The sequence below is a fragment of the Nannobrachium achirus genome (assembly GCF_963921795.1).
Source record: "Nannobrachium achirus genome assembly, chromosome: 6".
Taxonomy (NCBI): Eukaryota; Metazoa; Chordata; class Actinopteri; order Myctophiformes; family Myctophidae; genus Nannobrachium; species Nannobrachium achirus.
The window spans coordinates 58733590-58756964 of record NC_137815.1 but is presented as its reverse complement, the minus strand read 5'-3'; the positions used below and the strand labels follow the sequence as shown (position 1 = coordinate 58756964).

The 23375-nt window shown below is 41.5% G+C and overlaps 3 protein-coding genes across 4 annotated transcripts; 1 reads left to right on the top strand and 2 right to left on the bottom strand.

The window, feature by feature from the left end:
- Nucleotides 1-1363: 1363 nt before the first annotated feature.
- On the bottom strand, nt 1364-2862 carry tp53rk (TP53 regulating kinase; the record flags this gene model as incomplete). Its single annotated transcript, XM_080728320.1, has 2 exons — nt 1364-1854; nt 2619-2862. The coding sequence occupies 2 exons, from the start codon at nt 2860-2862 to the stop codon at nt 1364-1366; spliced, it is 735 nt and encodes a 244-aa protein (XP_080584446.1).
- A 2872-nt stretch (nt 2863-5734) lies between these two features.
- Nucleotides 5735-11530, top strand: slc2a10 (solute carrier family 2 member 10; the record flags this gene model as incomplete). The annotated part of the gene is made up of 6 exons (XM_080728319.1): nt 5735-5741; nt 6258-7535; nt 7694-7816; nt 8182-8317; nt 8425-8491; nt 11339-11530. 6 exons carry the CDS (start codon nt 5735-5737, stop codon nt 11528-11530), a joined length of 1803 nt encoding a protein of 600 aa, XP_080584445.1.
- Nucleotides 10104-22740, bottom strand: LOC308287375 (casein kinase II subunit alpha). Of its 2 annotated transcripts, none has more exons than XM_080728527.1 (13): nt 22632-22740; nt 19056-19356; nt 18659-18770; nt 17850-17951; nt 15679-15729; nt 13863-13922; nt 13649-13732; nt 13054-13164; nt 12867-12968; nt 12593-12693; nt 12227-12375; nt 12018-12107; nt 10104-11684 (listed from the first exon to the last, which is right to left on the bottom strand). In XM_080728527.1, exons 2-13 carry the CDS (start codon nt 19154-19156, stop codon nt 11572-11574), a joined length of 1176 nt encoding a protein of 391 aa, XP_080584653.1. In that variant the 5' UTR covers nt 19157-19356; nt 22632-22740; the 3' UTR covers nt 10104-11571. The 2 variants fall into 2 exon arrangements, with proteins under 2 accessions (XP_080584653.1, XP_080584652.1); XM_080728526.1 differs by having other exon boundaries at nt 22526-22722.
- Nucleotides 22741-23375: the final 635 nt, after the last annotated feature.

Here is a 23375-nt window from a genome sequence, read left to right as displayed (position 1 = left end):
AACCTTGATATTACAATGAAGACAGATGCAAACTAACCTAGCATTTTTCTTCTGCACAAATGTTATCAGCAGGCAGCTAATGAGGTCAAATAATGCAGTAACACCGGTGCTCTGACCTTTGCTCATTAATCCTATTCGCTAACAATTCTTTATAATAACGAATGATTGAATACACTTTTGTCATTCTTACCTTTTAAGTGCAAAAGAACAGCTATTACTTGTATTATAATTATGGTTTTCCGTTGTTCCATTGGAATTCTGGAATCAGTTTTTCAGTGCATGTTGAAGAGATTGTGAAAGTAAACTTTGACACACCTGTAGTGTCAACCACCTCATTCCACACAGCTTCAGGCTCATAATAAAACATCACGTGAGTGGAATGCTCCATTCAACACTAAGAGAAGAGAATAGGATATGACGCACATGCAAACTAAGCTAAAATACCAACAGCAACAGCAATCTTTTAAAATACATTCTACTTCATTTCATTTATTTCCAATTCATCCAATTATGCCTCATATCATGTGCTATTCCATTTTTGATTAATGAACAAATATACAGACAATCAATAGTGACAATGGTCAGTCATCAGATGCAGCATTTTATTGGGGTTGAGGGTTTGTCATGATAAAGATAATAGTAGTAGGGAATGGGATGGGACGATATGAAAATTTCATGTCACGATTATTGTGACCAAAGAAATTGTGATTTACGATATTATCGCGATAATAAAAATATCCACAATATCCATTATTCTGGGGCGGAACATTTGCCAAAAAATAGCAGATCTACAAGCTCGCAAGCTGTGAGCTTGTAGATAGGCTATTTTTTGGCAAAGAGATTTGGTAGAGGCTGAAAAAATAAAATAAATGGTACCGGATATGCAGCTCGTTAAATAAGGAAGATAATTATTTCACGATAAATTCCAATCTCCACGATACGATTATTGTGAGTATTTTTTATCGCGATAATAACGACTATCGTCCCATCCCTAAATAGTAGTAACATTAATAATAGTTTACTTAAAAGTAAAAAACAAGACACACGTGCATATCTTCTTGTATGGGCCTTTCTGTTTTGTATGGGCACACAGTATATGAGGGATGGAAAGTAACTTTAACTGGTGCTTGCATGATAATATGTAGGAGCATCAATGTAAGAAATACCCGACAGACACTCACTCAGACATTCGGAAAATTATATGTTTGATTATCATAAACAAAAATCACATTGATCTGTGACTGATGAAAAAAATAATTACAATTCATATACTATATATACAGTAGAACTATTAAACTCATGCCCATTTCTTTTTACAAAAAAAAAAAAAAAAAAAGAATAATGAAGATTTCAATGTATGTTCTCAGCCCACCATGGACCTTTTCCTCCCTCTCAACCTGACCTCGTCCAGTTTCTTGATGACAGCTGGGGACTTCTTGGACGAGGCTGTGTAGCTCTTCAGCAGCTTCTCAAACAGTGTCTCAGTGTTGGGATGGGTGCTCAGGAAGGCCTTCTCCAGCACATATAAATCCACCCCTTTGTCCTCCGGCAGGGCGGAGGTGTAACTCAGGCCAAAGTCAATGAGCACCAGGTCGATCCCTGGGTTCTCCTCCACACTGCTCCTCAGCAGCATGTTGGAGGTGGTGAGGTCTCCGTGGATGACGTCCTCATCGTGCATTTTGGCCAGGACCTGGCCAATCCTGTTGGCCAACTGCTCCAGGTCCTGCTCTGCTTGGGACTGGGGCTGTTGGCTGGAAGCTACGTGGTCTCTGACCGTCATGGACCCCACGATTTCCTCCAAGAATATACTGTGAGTGGTGTAGTCCACAAAGTAGACGACTGGTACAGGAATACCTGGGAATTAAGAGAAATGTAATGACGTTAAGCACTAATAAGCAGCCCTTTTAGCTCTGGAATGGCTGATATTCCATTGCATGTATAATGCGGTCATAGAACACTTATGCATTATGGTTGGGTATAACCTCCAAAACCAACATGGACTTGAAATGTCATTTTAATTGATGCAAGAAGACGTATATTGCACATATAAGTGCACAGTGGTGTAAAGTAACTAAGTACTTTTACTTAAGTACTGTACTTAAGTACAATTTTGAGTACAATTTCCAATACTTTTCTACTCCACTACATCTTGGATCCAAATATTGTACTTTTACTCCACTACATTTATTTGAAAACTTTAGTTACTAGTTATTTTGTAGATTTTGATCATTATTACAAAACCTCCAATAAAAACTTCATCCATATAAAATTCGGCCATTTGACAATAGCAGATCTACAAGCTCACAATGCCATGTGATGGACGCATTGTGAGCATGTAGATCTGCTATTTTCAAAGGATTTGTATACATTTGAAACTTGAAATGGGACATTGTGAATAGGCCTACTTTTACTTTTGGTACTTCAAGTACATTTTGATGCCAATACTTTTATACATTTTGAATTCCGGACTTTAACTTGTTAACATTGTATTTCTACAGTGCAGTAGGCCTATTGATACTTTTACAAAATTGTGACTAGGCTACTGTTAGTTTTTACACCACTGGTACAGAAAGACTATGGAATAGGGACTGAACGGCTTGACTTCAGTGTAGGCCTACCTGCTTTTCGGCACCTCAGTATGGAGCGCACCTCCTGCACAGTCCTGCGGTGTGTCAGCTTCTCGTCCAGAACGGCATGTCTGTACTTTTTGGGGAACCTTTCTTTAACAATGGTCGGCTTACCCAGAAATGTGCCCCGGTACACACGAGCCTCAGCTCCTTGTTTTAACAAATTTATTTGACTACGGAACTCGGGAAACTTCCCCTGAAAAGGAATATCACATGTCTGCTCCTGCATGGCCATGTTTGTGTTCTCTTCTCTACAAGTTCCTTGGTTCTCTCACCCGCGAGGAAGCTATTCGCAATCTAGTCTATGAAGGGAGCGCTCGTTTTATGGTTAGATACGCCAGCCAGTTACTGTCCACGACATTGCAAGCGGCGCGAAGGCCAGCGGACCTTGGTCCTGCTCTTCGCCCCCGAGCGCCCAGGCGCGAGTGGCCGCGAAGAGCGGGCCAGGGCCGCGCGGCCGGCGGAGCGCCGCGCGAGTTACGAAGCCGTGGTGAATGCAATCGTTATATTTATGCCCAGGCCGTAAGGCCTGGGCAAGCGCACGATAAACGCAACGTTTGGTGCACCTCGCGCGGTCCAAGTGACTACAACCGAGCGCTCCCTACGTCCGGTTCAGCCAATCACAGGGGGCTTGGGGGAGACCTGAACCAGACCGGAACAGGGACAGGCTTGCTTAACGGCCAGACCATAGAGTATATATAAAAGGGCCAGACGCCTCTCACCCATACATACTCCGGACGCTACTTGTTCCGATTACTGCCACTCACAGTTGTGGAGGAGAATTACACGTCAGTGCAAAGCAGTTGTATTTTATTTGCAAATATTTATGTAGACCGGTGTCCTGTCTGTGTATCACGGATCTACATCATATAACATCTAGACCTGGACTCCATATTTGGGCATGGCTAACACTGAACTCAAGCTAATATGATGGCCCCCATGCAGGGGCCACATGTGCAAATCTGTTTGGCAAAGTTTCTGTTGTGTCCAGTCTGACACATAGACTGTATGGTCTGACATCAATGCATTAATGCATCAATGCATTTTAATACAGGATGAACAACACATTGTAGTAAAGCACTAAACAATAAGATATAGAAGGGGGGTCCTAGAATCCTGCTTTCTTAATAATAGTTTTATTATTATACAGTTTAACATCTACAATGTGCTGAGCTAATTGTTGCCTTAAAATAAATATAGGCCTAGTTACTAGGGTTAGGGTTAGGCCTATTTATTTTATAAGAGGAACCTAAACATGTGTAGGCGATTTATGCTTTTCAGACTTGATCAAACCAATCTGATTCCAATCTGGATAGGCCAAAAATCTGATTTGGGGTTCCAGTGTGGGCCTATGTACCATCATTCAACTTAGGCTATTTTATGCCCATAATGACAGGTTATCTATCCACAGGTTTTGTAGCAAGTATGTGTAGCAAGCAATTGTACATACCATATTTTAGGTCATTCTAAAGATAGGCTATATTATGTTTTAATTGGCCCCCCATTTATCCTATGTATGCGAGATCAAGTTCTATGTAAAATAAATATGTGATGAAAAAGAATGTTGCCCACATTGACAGGTGTTCTCAATGATAGGTCTACTAATCAAGGCTTCCTTCTATTCGGGTCAAACTGAAAACAGTGTTACTGTCTATCAGTGGTATGTTATTGCTACCTTAAAAAGTAACATTACACAACTATTTATGTTAGGAAGGCTGCGTCACTGCGTGAAAAAGTTGTAAATGTCAGGTTCATCCTTGTCCTTTCATTCATTGCTTTCATTGGGTGTCTTGAGGAATGTGTCAGTGGGAATGTTGTCGGCCCCTGGCGTCAAACTTGGAAAACTTTACTGCAATTTGAGACGCTCTTTGCCACGTAGCTTCCAACTTCCTGACGGAACGAGCCAGGCAGCTCAAGTTGTGCACAAGAGCATCTTCGTCAAACGGCAGGATCCGGACAGGCCGGGATGTATGGTGAGTTTGCACTGAATTATTTATGTCGAATCCGTCTCAAAATCGTGCAATATATTTTCCATTGCAGTTAATTGACCTGCTGAGAGCCTGAGACCCAATAATACCACGACGATGGAGAAAATACTTCTTTTCGTGTCCTGTCTGCTGGTTCGAGACACTTAGATAATAGTTTGTTTTTTTTTGGTCTGGAATTACGTTGACTGTGCAGATACACATTTATTTTTTGACCAATGATAAAAGTGGCAGTGATGACTTATGACTATTATTCGGACAATCTGACAGTTCAACAAGAAAGGTAGCAGGAAATGCATATATAGGTTATTTTTCTTTCACTGGTTGAGGATTTATTTTATTATTACTATTTGTTTTACTATTAGACCATGGCCCCAAAGCCATACAGGCGATCATCATATCCTAACAATAACAAGAATTGAGAAAATATAGGCCAAATTCTTTTCACAATAGGCTATTATAGCCTATGTAACCTATAGGTAGCATATTTCTAGATCTTATCTATGTGTCTCTCTCTTATTCTTGATCGTGGAGAAGATATGGCGAATGTTTTTTTGTGTTACACACACATGTAGGCACTGAATGGTCTGAATTCATTCCAGTAAAGTGCTCATATTATTTCTGTTGCTATGCCTTAGGGTATTGCCTGCAAGTCACACAAGCTACAGACAATAGACTGAAGCTGAACTGAGTCAAGACCATGTGGTTGTAAATCACACCACTATATTAATCCTGCTGAAGATGGAACTGCTATATTTTGGAGTCACATTTCCATCATCGCATGATGACCAGCTGTGTATTTCCATAAAGTAAAAAAAGGTGATCTATGTTCTTCTGTAGTGACTGTGCTACACAAAGCAGTGGGTTTTGTTGAGCTGATCTGAAGTGGTCTCCCTAATGAAATCATGGCAATCAACAAGAGAGTTGTCATGGCTACTAGGGGCTGCAATGAGCTCTTGTGCTGCCTTGTTTAATCTGAGAGACAGCAGGACACAACACTGGGCATATCATGCAGATGGGATTATGTTTTATTCTGCTAATTTGTTTACAGGAAGTGTTTGGTAAGAACCCAGATTGGATGTCCATACTCTTGAAATGTGAATTGTTGGAAGAGGGACTATAATGCTGGGTAAGTTGTCTTAAATCCTACAAATAATCTTCCTATTTCTGTCCTGATTTAGGCCAGGGCCGATATTTGGCACTTGAAACAACTGTACCATGTTTATGCAAATCAAATTGATCAATCATTACCATCCATCTGCAGTTAAACAAATGTTTGATGTGAAGTTTGTGAACAATATACTTTTGGTTATAGAAAAGATATGAACACTGTTCTGGAGGGTAATGCTCGTGTTCTGTATAGGGTTTGTAGAGTTTTGCCAGTCTCGTTAGCATTTTGTCAATAGACATCTGCACAATTGCACATCAAAGACATATACCTAGGTCTGGGGAATAAAAAGTGGCAGACATTTGCAAAGGTGAAACAAGCATTCATTTAGATCAGATGGCCCTAAAATAATGAAGCAAAACCTTGTTATGTATATAAAAAAAAGAAAAGAAAACAATCATATATAAAATATATTCAGTTTTCAGTCATGATGTGATTTCTTTTCTTTTAAACTTCAAATCCTATCCTCTTCCCTAGGTTGCTCCGTCCTGTTACTCGCCAGTGTGGTGTCCACACTAGGTGGCACGGTCTTCGGCTATGAACTGGGTATCATCTCAGGCGCACTGCTCCAACTCCAGGCTGAGTTCAAGCTCTCGTGTGTCCAGCAAGAGGCTTTGGTCAGTGCCTTGCTGGTGGGATCCTTACTGGCTTCGGTGGTGGGTGGCTGCTTGATCGACCAGCATGGCAGAAGGAACTCTATTCTCCTCAGTAATGTGTTGATCTTGGCTGGAAGCTTGCTGCTGCTCAGAAGCTCTTACCTGACGATTGTGGTGGGCCGTATCATTGTGGGGTTCGCTATGTGCATATCCTCCATGGCCTGCTGTATCTTTGTGTCTGAGATGGTCACTGCCAAACGCCGGGGCATGTTAGTAACTCTGTATGAAGCTGGAATCACTGTGGGCATCCTGGCAGCTTATACAATGAACTATGTCCTCTCTGATACCAGTGGAGGCTGGAAGGTTATGTTTGGATTAGCCATAGTACCTACTTTGGTTCAGTTTGTGTCTATATTGTTTCTTCCATCCAGCAATGACGAAACCTCCAGCCATAGGGATTTTGGCCAGACTGAGAGAGGACTAATGAGCCTAAATGGAAATCAAGACTTGGACGATACAGAGCCCAGTGTCAACCGACTTGACAAAAATAAAGAGTACAACATTATGTACCTCTTCCAACGCAGAGACAACATGAGGACTCGAACTGTCATTGGGCTTGGACTGGTTATATTTCAGCAGTTCACAGGGCAGCCGAATGTTCTTTTCTATGCCTGCACCATCTTTCAGTCTGTGGGATTCCAGAGCAGTGCCTCAGCGGTATTGGCGTCTGTGGGCCTGGGGGCAGTGAAAGTGATTGCCACTGTGATCAGCATGATGTTAGCTGACCGGGTGGGCAGGAGACCTCTGCTCCTTGGCGGTTGCTCTGTGATGTCGGTATGCTTAATAACCATTGGACTTCTCAGCGGACGCGCTGTGCTCAACACAGAGAAACCCTGTGATTCTCAGGACTTAATCGGAAACGCAACCATGCCACATTTGATTCTTGACAATCACACTGTATTTGACAATGAGAGTCATATACTCTTTTATGGGAAAGAAATAAGGGAGGTAACGGACAATGGCATTAAACAAATTGGAGCTGCTAGCACTGACCTAGTAGTTGCTCTTCCGCCAGATGCCCATGGCCGAGTAGTAAATTGGATCATTCTCATCTGTATGATGGCTGTTGTCAGCGCCTTCTCCATTGGATTTGGACCAAGTGTGTATTGTACCTTAAAATTGCTCATGAATACAAATGGTTTATATAGATAACACATGGTCTATCTATTTACAAGTGGTTACTATAGTTTGCTTATTGCACTCATTTTTCTCAGTGAATGACTGGACCTTTTTGCCACAATATTTTTCTTTCACCAGTGACCTGGCTTGTGCTGAGTGAGATATTTCCTGCTGCTGTGAGGGGAAGAGCATTTGCATTTATCAACTGCTTTAACTGTGCTGCTAACCTCATAGTCACATTCTCTTTCTTGAATGTCATTGGTGAGTAGACAATGTCCTTTTTCTGTTCTCATCATACCATAATCCTTTCTTTTTGCACTAATATTGTGCCGGGATCTTTTGCTGTATATTACAAATAAACTGAATTTTGATCTTATTTCATGCAAAAAGTGGTCTATAATGTTCTAATGCACGTTATGTTCACAATTCACACACAGTGGAGTCAAAATGTAAGGCACAAACTTACTCATTGGGAGCAGTTAGGGTTTCATTGTCTTGCGCTGAACACTGACACCAAGCCAGGAATCGAACCAGTTCCCTATTTGTTACATTGCAGAATCAACTGATAAGTTGATAACTTCAAACAGTGACAGGTCAAATGACGTCAACTTTGTTTTTCCTCACAGATTCCATCGGCCTGTCAGGTACCTTCCTTCTGTATGGGCTGACTGCCTTGGTTGCCATCGTCTTCTTTTATTTTCTGCTCCCAGAGACCAAGGGCAAGTCCCTGGCAGAAATCAACAAGGAACTCAGTTTAAATAGGTAAGACTTTACATTGATTTCAATCTGCTACCACAGAAATCTATCTGGTTGTCCAACTGGTTGTTCATCTTCTGACTGACGCATCATGTATGTTTTCTTGTTTGCAGGATACACTCCAGTGAGGAATGCTGTGGTTTCATAAGCAGGAAAATCACATCTGTCAAGTACCAGAGAGTACACAGTCAGGCAAGCTGCTCAGGGCTATGACAGCCATGCCATTTACTCTGGCAGACAAATCCAGCCTCTGTGCCATATGCAGATTGGAATCTGTTTGTTTAAATAAGTCTGAACACAAACAAATCCAATTCTTACAAATCCGACTTGAGCCACATTCAGAGGTGGTTTCAAATGTGATTTCAGGAGATGCGCTTCAGTCTGAAAGAAGTTACCTCATCTAACCACCCCAAGTCTCAATCAAACTGTCCAAAACGTCACTTGCGTCATGGCGCCGACATCGTTGTCACAGTAACCAAAGCAGATATGTTTACGCAGGGCGGCTTTGGGTTGACGTCTGAACACACAAATCTGTGACAGATCCGATCTAGTCACTTGCAAAGGTCACTGTGCGAACAGTCGGGCCAAAAGATCAGATTTGAGAAATAAATCAGATTGACTGGATTTGACTGCAGTCTAAACATGCCATGGCCATAATGTACTGCACTGGAACACATGGAAGGTTTTACACAGTGCAGTTCATTTGTTTTCCTACACACTGATGTCTTAATATTGATTTAAAACTCTGCTAGTTTGCTTTGAAGTAAGTAACATTACAGCTGTCTGTAATGAAGGTGTGGCACTGTCGGATCAGAACCATGACATCAACGAGAAATCATCATCTTGCAAATTAAATTGGCATAATTATTTGCACATCATAAAGGATATTTATAACAGGTGCAATTGTAGAGAGATTACCAGTTAAACCGATACGTTGTTATAACTTTCAATTTGGGACAGCATCTGTCATTTTGTGTATAGCATATTTTATTTTTTTAATAAATGTGACGTTTTTTTCAAATGGGTTATTACATTATCGCTTTGTATTTGGCTCCAGAACAACTTGACTCTGACCTTACAAACAAGGCATATGAACTACTCAATAGAACCCAGATACAGTATACTATTACCAACATAATACATATGAACCTACATGGAGTGAAACATACCTATAACTGCTACTACGGGAGGTGGCTGGGGAGGGTGTTTGTTGACTGATCTGTTATTTGTGGTCGCAGGGAGAGATACTGATCATTTAAAAGTGAGTCAGTCTTTTAAATAGACTGCAATGTTATTCCATTAGGATTATGTACGTATATGATTGGAGGGAGTAAGCGTGAGAGAATGCTCCATTTGCTTTGTAGGACAGTTTTCTTGGCACTCTTAAATGGATTGCCTAGTGGTTAAATAACTGTTCATGCTTACGCCAACCTTGCACTTTATTTCTAAAGGTAAATTTCATTTCAAAATATGTACTGTTTTTTTCTTCATTTAATCTTTGTAGTTTTCTGAGCCTTGTACTGATCAGCAGAGGTTTATGGAGAGGCATTCCCCCTGTACATAATATCAGGGTTTAACCATGTTAATTCTAATCTTTTGATTCAATTATGATGTAAACCAGTTCAGGTCTACTTTTTTTTACAGCAAGTGATGTTCATAGCCATCATAAATATGTAGTTTAAGATTCTTGTGGCCCAGAATAAAAAAAAAAAGACCTAGCTATCAGAAATATGTAGTTAAAAAAAAAAAAAAAAAAAAAAAAAAAAGACCTAGATAAAACAGTCAAAATGTATTTGATAAATAAAACACGTGTTTATTTACACAAATATTTTCAAATACTAGGTCTTCTACATAAGGACATAAAAATATATACAGTGATGTAGGGACTCATACAACTCCATTATCTGGTCAATGTATACATGTATTGTGTTCTTTGCATCTTTGCATTTTCAGATTTCAAATGAAAAACAAAAGGATACATATGTACAGCAGGATCTAAAAGTCACAATGTCACCCTCTGGCACTAAAAGGTTTGCGAACAATTCAACCCTTCCAGTTAAATGCTTCTTTCAGTGTCCATTATAGCCAATTTGTGAATGAACACAACTTAACCATCAAACCCCATTTAAATAAAAGTTAAACCAGTGCCAACTGCATTTCAGTCCAATACAGGTTATTTCGGCAATATTGTGATACTAGAACAATTATTGTCAACCTGCATTTCAGCATCTCCATATGGAACTTTTTCCCACAAAAACAAAACTCAAGTTTGGTCAGTCTCCTCTTCCCAAGCGATTGAGTAAACTTTGGTTATGTCTTGAAGCAGTTCAAGGAAAGCAACTTGAAGCAGTTCGAGGAACTGGAAAGCAGCACGTTTGGGAAACCATTTCAAAAGAACCTGAATGGACAGCTTGTGAGATCAGATTACAACAGTATCAGTATTATCTTCAAACCATAAAAAAAAGAACCATATCTAGCAGTCCAAAGCATTTCAGTACAAAAAGAAAATATCCAGAAAACTGAACTGGGGAGTCGCATATCAAAAGACAACTGGTTTATCTGGTTTGGTAGAAAGGCAAGACAAAAATATTCAGGCGGAAGTGTTGAAGTGTTGTGATGAATGATAAGTGAGGGCTTCAGTATTCACATACACCTGGAGCACAGAACAGCACCAAACACTTCCAAAATGCTGTGGAGGTTGAGTCTTCCGTAAGGTGTCTTAGACTGGTTCAAATATGGAAATTGCTTAAGGAGTTCGTGACAGGTCTTGTGTTGATGATTACAATAGTAAACTATACACAGAATGTGCTCCTTTTGGTCCAAATGACTAAGATCTTACTTTCTGCCTTTGACCAAGTACCTTTTTTGACCAGTGTCTGTAATGTCAAACTAAAATATGAGACCTTGCACCAGTGGTGGATGAGACTCTTCCTCAGGTCAAACATACACACACACTCATTGTGTTTTATCACTACAGCTTGTAGGACTTCTCTTTTAAGGAATAACCTGTATATGTTAATTACACAGAACATTCATTTCAGGTCATGTTACCACGTTCATTCGAGGAGAAAGAGGAACAGAAACACGTTTCAGGCAACACTCCCCCCGCCCAAGGAGGTTGGCGTTCCTGGACCTGTGGAAATTAAAGTAGTCAGACTGAGACAGTTCGAGGTGGTGAGGACTGGCAGAGTGGCACCTGTTGGCTTCTCCCCTGGCTGAAGGTGGAGGTGTGGGAGATGAATAAGATGAGTGTTTTGCCATCACTGAGGTGCGGCAGCGGGCACAGGTGTGCTCAGGGCATTTGTGGCAGCAGAGAGGACGGGTGAGCCTGTGAGGGGACCCAGGGCAGTAGACGCTGGCAAGGCAGAGATGCCTGGAAGAAGCAAACAAGATGTTTCAGAGAACATGCTAGTTACCAACATGAGTGTTTCAAAGATCTCTCTAAGGTGCTGTAGTTTGATGTTGACAGGTGCCATTTTCTTAATTCATTTTTCAACGAGGGTTCATATTTTAGATTGTAATTAGCGAAAAGAAAAGATGAGTTAGTGGCCCCTAGTGCTGGGCTGCTCTTTAACATCCAAAATGGTCGAGCGACCGACTGACCCCGAGTCCCTGACCAAACCCCACGCCCTCAATAGCAAGGCGAAACAATCTCAGAGACTTCCATCTGGGATGTGGAGCCAAGCCACTACGTGTGCGTACTCACCAGTAATCATGTTGGCTGTGCTAACAGCTGTATTCCCACTGGGCAAGTTCGCTGACCCCGACATGCGAGACTGATCTTTCACAATGGGGACTGTGGGAACAACAACAACAAAACAGCAAATGGCATCTATTAGAACCATTGACATATTTCAATTTTCATAGTATCGGCATTGTGATATATGTAAAGCAACTTGCAGTCTCCTGGCTTACAGAAGTAAGGGTGATCCATGGCCTCACGGGCAGTCAGTCGTGCCTGGTGGTCATAACGCAGCAGCTTGTCCAGGAAGTCAAGAGCCTCTGGGCTCACCAGGTGCTGGTTCTCACTGTGAACAAAGCGCTCCCACCTCTTACGAGAATGTCTGGGGTGGGCAGAAGCAGGACAGCATTAGAAACACAGGGGCAAAGGACTCAGAGAGCTCAGAATGCAGTGCCAGAGAGGCAGAGAAGAGCTCCTCTACATTAGGCTAAAGTTTACATTACTGTAATATCAATCAGCCGACAAGTGTCTGTGAAAAATACATGAACGTCAATTTACAGTACTGTAGTGTTGGCATATGTTTAGCAAAAAACACCTACCTTCCTAGGATGTCATTGAAGCGAGGTTCTAGTTCAATGTTGTACTTGTCAATGTAGTCATACAGGTCTTCAGTCCCAAGTACCTTGGCTATTCTCACCAACTACAAGAGGAAATGCAGTATTTACCATACAGGGGCTTGCTGGTCTGAAGGTACCAGGAGTGGCTATGTTTTGTTTTCATTATATTATGCCAGTTCTATATGTCAACAATGCAAAGTAACGTGTCATGTGCTCGATTCTGTTGCACCTGTGAGTTTGGGGACAGCATTTTTACCTGGTCATAATTGTCGTGACCGTGGAAGAAAGGCTCCTTCCTAAAGATCATGCTAGCAAGCATGCAGCCCAAGCTCCACATGTCAAGACTGTAGTCATACATCTGAAACAAATGCACAGTTCAATTAACACTTCAAAAGGGCAGTTCGTGAATGTCAACCGCTGGTGGTGCTTGATGAGTGTCATACCTGATAGTCCACCAAGAGCTCTGGGCCTTTGAAGTAGCGCGACGCCACTCTGACGTTGTATTCCTGTCCTGGGTGGTAGAACTCGGCCAGACCCCAGTCAATAAGGCGTAGCTGCACAAACATATGGTAAGTAGTTAACAAACAGACACCATCACTGTCTGCCCGTTTCATTCAAACACTTGCACAAGCTCCATAGAATGTCAAATAGCACCCGATCCCCAGTGGTTAACCCATTTAGACCTGGAAATATGTGAAAGTCTGTCATTTTAGTTGTTACTATACATCATTGCTGTCAGGCAAAAACCTCTTACTGTATCTCCATATTCTGTTGTTTTTTTTTTCGTAAATGAATGGCCTACTTGATCATACTACAGCGTCACAATGGCATCAAAAGTATTTTCCATTGGCCTCCATATGCAAAATGCATACATGTTGGGTCTGTAAAGATTTAAATTAAGTAATAAAAAGGCTGTTTTCGAAAGGTCAATTATATGCCTCCCATTATTGAAGAATATATTTTGAGTCTTGGCCATTGCCAAAAAAAAAGAAAAAAGACAAAATGCTTGTCACTCAAGTACTGCTCGTAAACCCTCACCTTGCGGTGTTCATGATCAATCATCACATTATGTGGCTTTACGTCCCTGTGCATGATTCCCATGCTGTGGCAGTAATCCAGGGCCTACAGAATACAAAACAAAATGATTCCCGTTAGCAAGACTCGACATTTGAAAAGCAGGTGTTTAAATGTATTCAAGGGGATCAAAAACAACCGACACTTCAGATATCCATATATTATTATACTGGCTCACCTTGAGAATCTCATACATGTAGAATCGGATGTCATAGTCGGTAAGGGTCTGATACAGTTGCTGGAAAATAAAACAAATTGCATTAGCATTTCTACAGCCATATAAACTATAGACTGACAGCATCATCCACTTTGATTTAAATTTGCCATAACGTTTGTAGTTGGTATAGTTTAGGGTGACCATATTTTCAGCCACTCAAACCGGGACGCGAAACATTGTTGCTTAAAACCGGGACCCTAAAAGCAATACGCATGTTATCGCGCACGCGCGCGCCCATTCTCTAACGTTCGTGCACGCGCACTCACGCACCGCAGGGTTGCAAACAGGCAGTGAGTGATTGACAAACAGATCAGCGTTGAATTCAGACACGCAATAAATGTGTTCATGTTTTCTGATTGGTTAGGTGGGCATGTTTTCATGAAAAGAACATGATAAATGTCTATGCAAACACTGAAAACAGCTACTATTATTTTAATTCTGGCGAAAACCGGGACAATCTTGCAGTGAATGTTGAAAACCGGGACACAGTGTTTTAGAGATATTTGTCGGGACACTGGGAGACGCAGCTTGAAAACAGGACTGTCCCGGGTAAACTGGGACGTCTGGTCACCCTAGTATAGTTTCAATATTACACCGTTTTTGATATTACACCGTTTTGATATTACACCGTTTAGACTGATCTTAGGTTCTTGGTTTACCTATGATCCTAGATTACTGAGGCACTGTCTATGCATTTGTGTATGAGTTTACCTTACTTACTGTAAATTGCTCTGGATTAACCCATTAACACTAATAGTGCCTCTTAATCTGAAGGTTGCTTGGTGCCTCGGTGCCACGCCGTTTCCTCCATAGGCCGCCGCTATTATTTTTGAAGGGCTGGAAGGGGGTTGTTTTTGTTTTTTTGGATTATCACTTGACGGCAACGATTACGTCATCTAGTCACATGACAGTGTGAGCCCAGAAGAGAACATGGCTGCGCCCAGCGTTTGTGTACAGTACTGGAGAGTGGAGACCATCCTTTGTATAAGAATGTCCCTTTTGGAGAAAATGAGGTCTCTTTATGGGCCTCTCAATGGATTTACTATGGAGGACGTTAACTTCGCGTGCACGCCCGACGTGCGTTGTAAACAAATCGCGGACATTACCGATGCGGGCGGGACCGGAGCGACGTACAGTAAGTAATAATATCTTTACTGTATATACAGTAAGATTGACAGTCCTCACCGTCAACGGCGCCATGGTATTAACCCTTTCAATGACGGTGAGTGCCGTCAACAGCAGCAGAACAGTTAATACCAGGAAAGCATCTGTCATTTTAGATTTAAACTAAAAGCATTATTTTATACTTTGGCTATTCAAAAATGGCAGATCTACAGGCTTGTCTGCCATAACGTCTGGCTTTGTGTGTAGGCCCCCATGTTCGTATGAGCACGGAATGTCCATATGAGCACAGAACTCCATGTATGGAGATAAATAACGTCACGGACAGAACAGCCCATACAAGGAGATATGCAGTCTGTCCTATTCGATACCATGCCAAGTGAGCACCGCTCACTGTACACAGTACTGTTTTAGAGGATATTTGTGGAACTGGTCTCGTAATGGGTTAAGAGTGTCGGCCAAATGCCAAAATTGGAAATTGAATAAGAATGGAACAAGAACATGGTTGACATTCACTTGAGTACTGCTACTTTTATATACCTCAATCATACACACACATTGTGGAAAACATTGAGTGTATGCCAAGAAAGGAGGTTTCAGTTGGTTAGGGTAACACCATTACTGCAATAATGGTTTTAGAACATGTGGGTCCTACCTTGAAGTCTGTGTTGTTAACATGCTCAAAGACCAGGGCGGGCGTTCGAGACTGAAAGAGAAAATGTGTTTTGCATGTCAAGTGCATCCAATTTCAAGGAATTCCTACTAGAGTTCTCAAATTCTGCCCGAACCCGACCATACCCGAATTGATATTTAGGGTAGGGCCTAAAATGTATGCTGATTTTTTATTTTATTACTATTAAGGCATGTTTTCATTGCAGTTCCGGAATTTTCCCGGCAAAATAAATATTAATTATAAAAAAAAAAAAAAAAAAAAAAAAAAAAAATTAATTATAATTAGCATAACTTGCCGGGAGTTTAGTTTTTTGGGTGTTTTCACATGCCCTCATCGGCAGCAAAAATACTGGTATCGCTCGTTTTCACCAAGCCATTGTGACGGGATCAAAACCAGTGTTGCCAGATTTTGCAAGAGAAATAAGCAACCAGGTGTACAAAAATAAGCCCCAAAAAGTGATATTATCTAGCCACACGAGCACTTTAAAACTATACGCATCGCCGCATTAGCTACTTGAAAATTGCCAATCTACAAGCTCACAGCAAATAAACCGCAACCAGCCACTATCAATACATACAAGCAACTTTATGGAAATCAAGCCCAGAGTCGCTTATAATTAGCAGACATGGCAACACACGGACTGCAAAAAACAGTCTCCGCAGTTCGGTTTGGTGCGTCTCTTCTCTCACCCTGAACGCTACAAATGGATTTAACAAAATATTCTTCATGCAACGACACAAGGTTCAGAAAGGATCGCTCATGCGTTATGCAACCTGTTGGGGGAAATCTCGCTCTTAACAGCGAAACGCTCCCCCCATGCACTTGTGGCTTGTGGGCTTGTAGATTTAGCTTTTTTTTCACGCGTCACTGTAAACGATGGATGACCATGCAGACTCGATGCTCGCTGCTCTGTAAAACACTTTTAATCATGCAACGAGGAGAAACTATTAACTAATAATGCAGCTCTTTGAGTTGGTTAAGATTCCAGCTTTCATCATTACGAGCGCATTGCATCCCGTTCAGAAAGGATCGCTGCATGATGCAAGTGTTGCACTTGTGGGCTTGTAGATTATTAGCTGTGTTTTTTTTTCACGCGACACCATAAACGATGGATGACCAGAGAACGAAAGAAATAGACTTCTGCTGTGTTTGTCAATGCGATTCTAGCCTAAATAATTAATCCCCTATTCAAGGTGAAGCTGTAGACCTACTTTATTTCTATATATTCCTTTACATTCAGGTCGTTTTCAATCCCAGATACAATGTTTTAAACTGTTAACTGGCTCCCTTCATGCACCTGGTTGTCAAAAAAACGGCAAATTCACGGCATGCGTTTTCACTGGAGGGAAATTTGTATTGTCACGGTACTTTAGGTAAAAATTACTAGGTATTTTCCCGTCAAATTTCGGCCCCCAAAACTGCCGGGACACAAAATAAGTGGCCGTTTTCACATGGCGTGAATTTCAAAATTGCCGTCATTTTTGAAAAAACTCCCAGAAGTTTTGCTCAGTGAAAACGGGGCTTTGCTCTGTGATAAGAGTTCTCAAATTCTTCCCAAAACCGACCATGCCCGATGTTTTCGGGCCGGGTAGGGCCTAAAATGTATGCTTGCTAGTAGGGCCAGGCCGGGCCTAGGGCCGCCCAGTTAGGGCCGGGCCTTCATTTTTAGGCCCGTTGAGAACTCTAAATTCCTACTGCCCACCAGAGCTGGCAAAAGTAATGTTAAACTGAAAAAGCCACGGAATAAATGGGTCTATTGCACTAATTCATAATGCAAATATATTTTTTTAAATAAGGGAGCTTGCTATCTACAAGCAGATAAGAAGACAACTTTGTACACAGGAGACACTGGTATTTAACTAGCAGCTAGCTACAGCTTTAGGTACTTACATACACATATTTCCAAAGCCCAAGTGAACCCCATAAGCTTGCACAGTTGTTGAGCTCCCCATGCTATTGGTATAGTAGTTTTTTGAGGAGATCAAGCAATTTGAAGGATATTTAATGTCATTAGAAAGTACCAGCCATCTTAACATGAAAAAACAAAAATGCATGCTTGAATTACAGTGCCTGACAAAGTAAAATCTGACCAGTCATTTCCACTCATGTACACAAAGCATCAATCATGTGTGTTGTTGATCAAGTATACGTACTACAGGGTCTTTAACTATATCAATCAGGGAGATGATGTTGGGTCCTCCACGCAGGTTCTCCAAAATCTTGATCTCACGCTTTATTTTCTTTTTCTTCACTGGCTGATTTGGTAACAAGAAACAAGAAACAATTAGTTTGACAAGTTGGAAGGCAACCAAGTCTTAGAAATCACATGTACACTTTTTTTACAACCTTTTCCTAACATGTACAGTATCAGTCCTCATTTAAGCTCACTCCAAGATGGTGCCATTTCTGTCTACTCACTGTGCGTCTCACAGGTTGACTGTGGACAGCTTGAAATTAGGAATGGGCGATATGGCAAAAACATTATCACGATTTAGGTTTTTAGGATTATTATTATTTTATTATGATTACAATAAGATATGATGATTCATTATATTTATACAACTATATAATCGATTAATGATCGGACAAATTGAAAAAAATATTTGCAAGTGAGTATTGCAACTTTAGGACTACTGCTGATCAACTATTTGGAGCAGACTCATTTTCAACGGTTTCATTTCTCAAAACTGTATCACGATCTATACAATCTCTCTTGTATATCGCACACCACTACTCGAAAATGTACCTGCTAATGACATAATTGGCAGGAATTCTTCGAACATTAGCATGCTAAAATGGTAGCCATAGTCTGCCTCTTTGACACGGTTCAATTAGAGAGAAATGGTACTGTCCTTTAGTGAGCAATGAGCATTAGTGAGGAGGACAAACATACAGCATGGAGATATGTTTGAAGAAAGGTTTAAGTGTTCCTTTAAGACCCATCTCACTGTGTAGTAATTACCTTAAGTATCTTCACCACCACCTTCTCATTGTTGGTAATGTTGATCGCCTCAAAGACCTCACTGTATTTGCCACGCCCCAGCTTCCTAACCAATTGAAAGTCATCCTGATTTCTGTTTAAAAAAAGGAACCAAATATTAGTTGGACACAGTGTTTGAGCGGCATCTACTATGTAAATCTCTATGAGTCCTTTTGGGACCCATCAAAATGTGTTAATTTCACTATAATTTCAACCACTTTAACTATATTATATTCTTTTAGATGGGGGTCTGCCAGTAGTCTGGCTCCAGTCCATGGACCCCACCCACTCAGTGAGTGGACTGTGTGAAGCCAAATAAATGTCATTTTGAGGTCCTTGACATGTAAAGGTTTGAGAACAACTGATGTACGGTACATACCCCCATTCAACCACATGGGACTCGTAGTCCCAGTACTCCCTGGGCCTGTGTGTGTTGACCTCGGTGTATACGCGGGCCCGGCTCGGCACGGGTCCTGACATGTCCGACAGCTTGGCAGAGGTGGTGGGGACCCGCTGACGCCAACCAAGGATGAGTGAGAGATGGGGAGGGAGGGCAAGGATGACAGGTTGGGGGGGGGACGTTTTGTGTTGTTGTTCCAAATAGGGCAGGGGGTTTGGGGGGGAGGGGGCTATGGCTGTGGGCAAGGGGGGGTGGGGCCACCAGGGGCACCTTTGGACAGCTGACAAAACAGAGACAAGAACAAAGTTAGACATACATAACTACAAATTGGCTTTGAAAAAAAAAAATCATGGAAACAGTCCTATTCCATGCTAGCCATAGGGCAGGGGTCAGCAACCCGTGGCTCTAGAGCCGCATGCGGCTCTTTAGCGCCACCCTAGTGGCTCCCTGGAGCTTTCTCAAAAATGTATGAAAATGAAAAAAAGATGGGGGGAATTTTTGTTTTTTGTTTTAACGATTTTTTTATCGTCACTGACGGGCAGAAACCTTGGTATCTCCAATTTTCAAATTTGTATGTTTTTTTTTTTTTTTTTTCGCAAAGTAAAGCCCTGCTTCATCATACAAGACTGACGCACAAAAGTAGTGAAAACAGCCGATCTACAAGCACACAACGCCTCGCGATGCGAGGCGTTGTGTGCTTGTAGATCGGCTGTTTTCACTAGTTTAGTTCATTTTTTAAATGATAAATACAAAACAAAGTTTTGGACATACAAGGTTTCCACCCGACAACGACAATATATAAGGCTTTTATAATTTTGTGCGGCTCCAGACAGACTTGCTTTGGTTTTTTTGGGTCCAATATGGCTCTTTCAACATTTTGGGTTGCCGACCCCTGCCATAGGGCATACAATGTGGCACCGACTACACCGTATATATTTTAAATACATTATCGTTACGTGTCACGAAATCGGTAGAGGTATTTGATCCGAAATATTGTGATATTTGATTTTATACATGTCACCCAGCTCTAACAGAGTGGCAATTGTCTATACTTGCATGGTATGGGAAACACTTTTTTGCTGGCTAATTTACACTAGGTCACACGACCGTTTGGCTGCTAGAGCAACCACTGCATATTTTTGTTCCAAAGACATACCTCTGTGTGCTTCACACATCACATATCAGTGACATGCTGTTAAATGACAGGGGCAGAGCCTGGATTTATTCCTTATCCTTGACAAATAAAGACCCATGTGTTTATAGTTACAGTACATGGAATCATTTCTGATAGCTATTGCCATTTAACAATTTAAACACTAACTCCCCTATTCTTGGGCCAGACAAGGCATCACAGCGTGCTGCGAGTTTGTAAATCTTTGGCAAAGGCATTTGTTAAGAAAGTATCACCAAGTATTTTTATTTTAATCTTTGCTAGCAGAAAGAGAGCTGCTGCTAGATCCTTGCAGAAGGAAGGTTGGTTTTCACCCAAATTATCAGACTCAAGACATCATTCAATGCCAACTACCCTCAAAACAGCAAAGTTCAGGGAAATCAAATAGTGAAACATCAAGGACATTTACTACTGCATGCAGGTGTGAGGATGAGACGATAATCCTTATTAAAGTTTATCGTGATAAAAAAAAAAGAATAATCATATCTCAGATTTTAATTTATTGTTAAATTGTCCATACACTCAGTTGGCTCTGTATTGGGCAGCCCCCCCCCCCCCCCCCCCCCCCACCTACACCAAATCTCTTCGCCAAAAATAGCAGATCTACAGGCTCCTTACACATTGAGATCATCCCCCCAGAATATGGATGCTGGGATGCAAGAGCCCACAATAGGCCTGACATGAAATTGTCACGTCGCCTCCCATCCCTATGCATGTGACAATATGTATAACACAATAAAGAATTATCGTGTTAGTTTTGCCCGACAAAGACCTGAGTTTGAACATCATGTCTACATTTACATATCTCTTATTGTAGCATGGGTTCAGACTTCAGACCATCCTAATTCCACTAAGCAAGGACGTGTTGTGTTGTGTAGGCTTTAAAACTCGCATGTGACAATATGTATAACACAATAAAGAATTATCGTGTTAGTTTTGCCCGACAAAGACCTGAGTTTGAACATCATGTCTACATTTACATATCTCTTATTGTAGCATGGGTTCAGACTTCAGACCATCCTAATTCCACTAAGCAAGGACGTGTTGTGTTGTGTAGGCTTTAAAACTCTCATTTGCTAATCAGTGGTCTTCAGGAGGACCTTAGTTACAATTCAACTCCAATGTTACCAGAATAGGAACAGAGATGCCAGTCATTAGCCCGAATCTACGGTGTCTGTCCATGTCTATATGCTTGGCTGCTGGGGAATGATTTACTGTAAGGATGCAGGGGCACACTGCGTCAACAGCAAAGAATTACAGACGCCTGACTAATGTTCAAACAACTGTCTTGGCTAACCCAACTCAGCTTATAAGGTGATCTCTTGGGTGACTTCAGATATCTAATGAAGACAGTTATATCCTTCCTAAACACACCAATGAACCCATTATCGTTCTAGCTCAGTGGTTTTCAACCAGTGGTCCTTGAGGGGGTCCAGGTGGTTCCCAGCTAAATGATGAAGTTGGTAACCAAATGGACCCGACCCGTATATATCTTTAACTCTTGAGAGCGTAAAATTAAACCAAACGGACCCTTACCTCTCCTATCACACCAATACAGCAGCATGGAAGTGTGAACAAAATCGTTTTGGGGTCTGAGAGGCTCTCATTTGAGGATCTCATCAAATAGTGGTCCGTGGCTCAAAAGCCGAATACATATTGGACATTGATATGAAAAGTGTTGAAAACCACTGTTCTAGCTTATAACGACAGCTACTGACCAGTGACCAAGCCTGTGGTGGTGTAAAGAAAACAACGTTTAAATCATGTAAACAGTCCATACACAGTCTCTGATAGTTAGCGATTAGCGAATAAATACACTAATAAGCCAGTGGTAATGTGGACAACTTTAACAGCCATCGTTATGTCTTCCTTTTGATAAGCTGTAAGTGCGGCCCATGGCAGAAGCTAACGGCTAATGGCTCCCGTCGTACGACGGCTCAGCGCAGCGGAAACAGCAGATCTACAAGCTCACAACGCGTCTCGTGGCCGGCCCTTTGTGGGCTTGCAGATCGTCCGTTTTCGGCGCGCGGCACCGTCGTTCGACTAAAGTATGAATCGGCTAGATAATCAGCGCGAGCTAAAAAAGGATCAGATCACCGCTCGAGCCCGTCTGTCGCTGGTGCAAAGGCACAATTTCCGACGGGCACATAAGTGTCGACGTGAAACGCGACAAAAATAAAATAAATAAATGATAAATTATGAATTAATAAATGTTACGTTATAATATAACGTTAAATTAAGCCCAAGTTTGTCTTTGCGTTAGCTCGGAAGCTCTCACCCGATTTCCTTCCCTCCCTGGGCCCGAATGTTGCAATGTTCCACAGAGTGCAGACACGGTGGTGAAACGTCTACAGTGGGATTCTGCCGTGGTGGTGTATATTTACCTATATGATCGATTAAACGATCTAATTTGTTCCCGTGAAGCCGATTTTTTAAAAGCTTGGCGACTAGCCGCTTCCCTCCCCGCCTCGCCTCGCCTCGCCGGTGTGTGATTTCTGCTGTCTCAGAGACAATATGGCGGAGCGCGCTGGGACGGATGCCGTGGAGGGACAGCACGACGTCAACAGGTTCCCGAAGAACGTCAAAGAGGAAAGGTTGGTACGCTAACGCCACTCAGTATTACTACGTTTAGAATCATAATAAAAAAATGTATTGGGGTTTTAAACGAGACAATATAATATTTTATACACCGTTGTTGTCTGAGACTTTGAGTATGTCATTTTATTAGCCATAAAATGATAACGCTTGTAAAGAACGCTATAATTTTATATAAGCGTCAGTCGCACACAAACAACATAGTATTTAAACAGAATCTCAGATATGGATGATAGTAGCCCTAGGCTACATGTCCTTCCACAAGCCTTTAAAGGAGAGCAAATCCCTAGCCTCCTTCAAAATTGGTATGAAAAGTCACCTTCAGACAGCTGCTACCCGAGACTTGTAAATAGACTAAGCCCCCATGCTCCCCCCCTTTTTTCTTTCTTTTCTGCCTTTGTATTTGATGTTATGCTTTTGAAACTGATATTATCCTAGATAAAGTATGTTCTATCCGTCTGTCTTTCAATGAGATACTTAAAGTGTGGTTCCTGTGGAAATAAGCCTCGGCTTTCTAGGATCTCCTTTTAGTT

Excerpts from the sequence above, each read along its gene's own strand:
- LOC308287375 (XM_080728527.1), bottom strand. The coding sequence starts at position 19,156 with ATGTCAGGACCCGTGCCGAGCCGGGCCCGCGTATACACCGAGGTCAAC. Across the intron at positions 12,108-12,226 it reads CATGGATCACCCTTACTTCT|TCCCCATTGTGAAAGATCAG; the intron begins GTAAGCCAGGAG and ends TTGTTCCCACAG. Across the intron at positions 11,685-12,017 it reads CACAGCCAACATGATTACTG|GCATCTCTGCCTTGCCAGCG; the intron begins GTGAGTACGCAC and ends TGCTTCTTCCAG.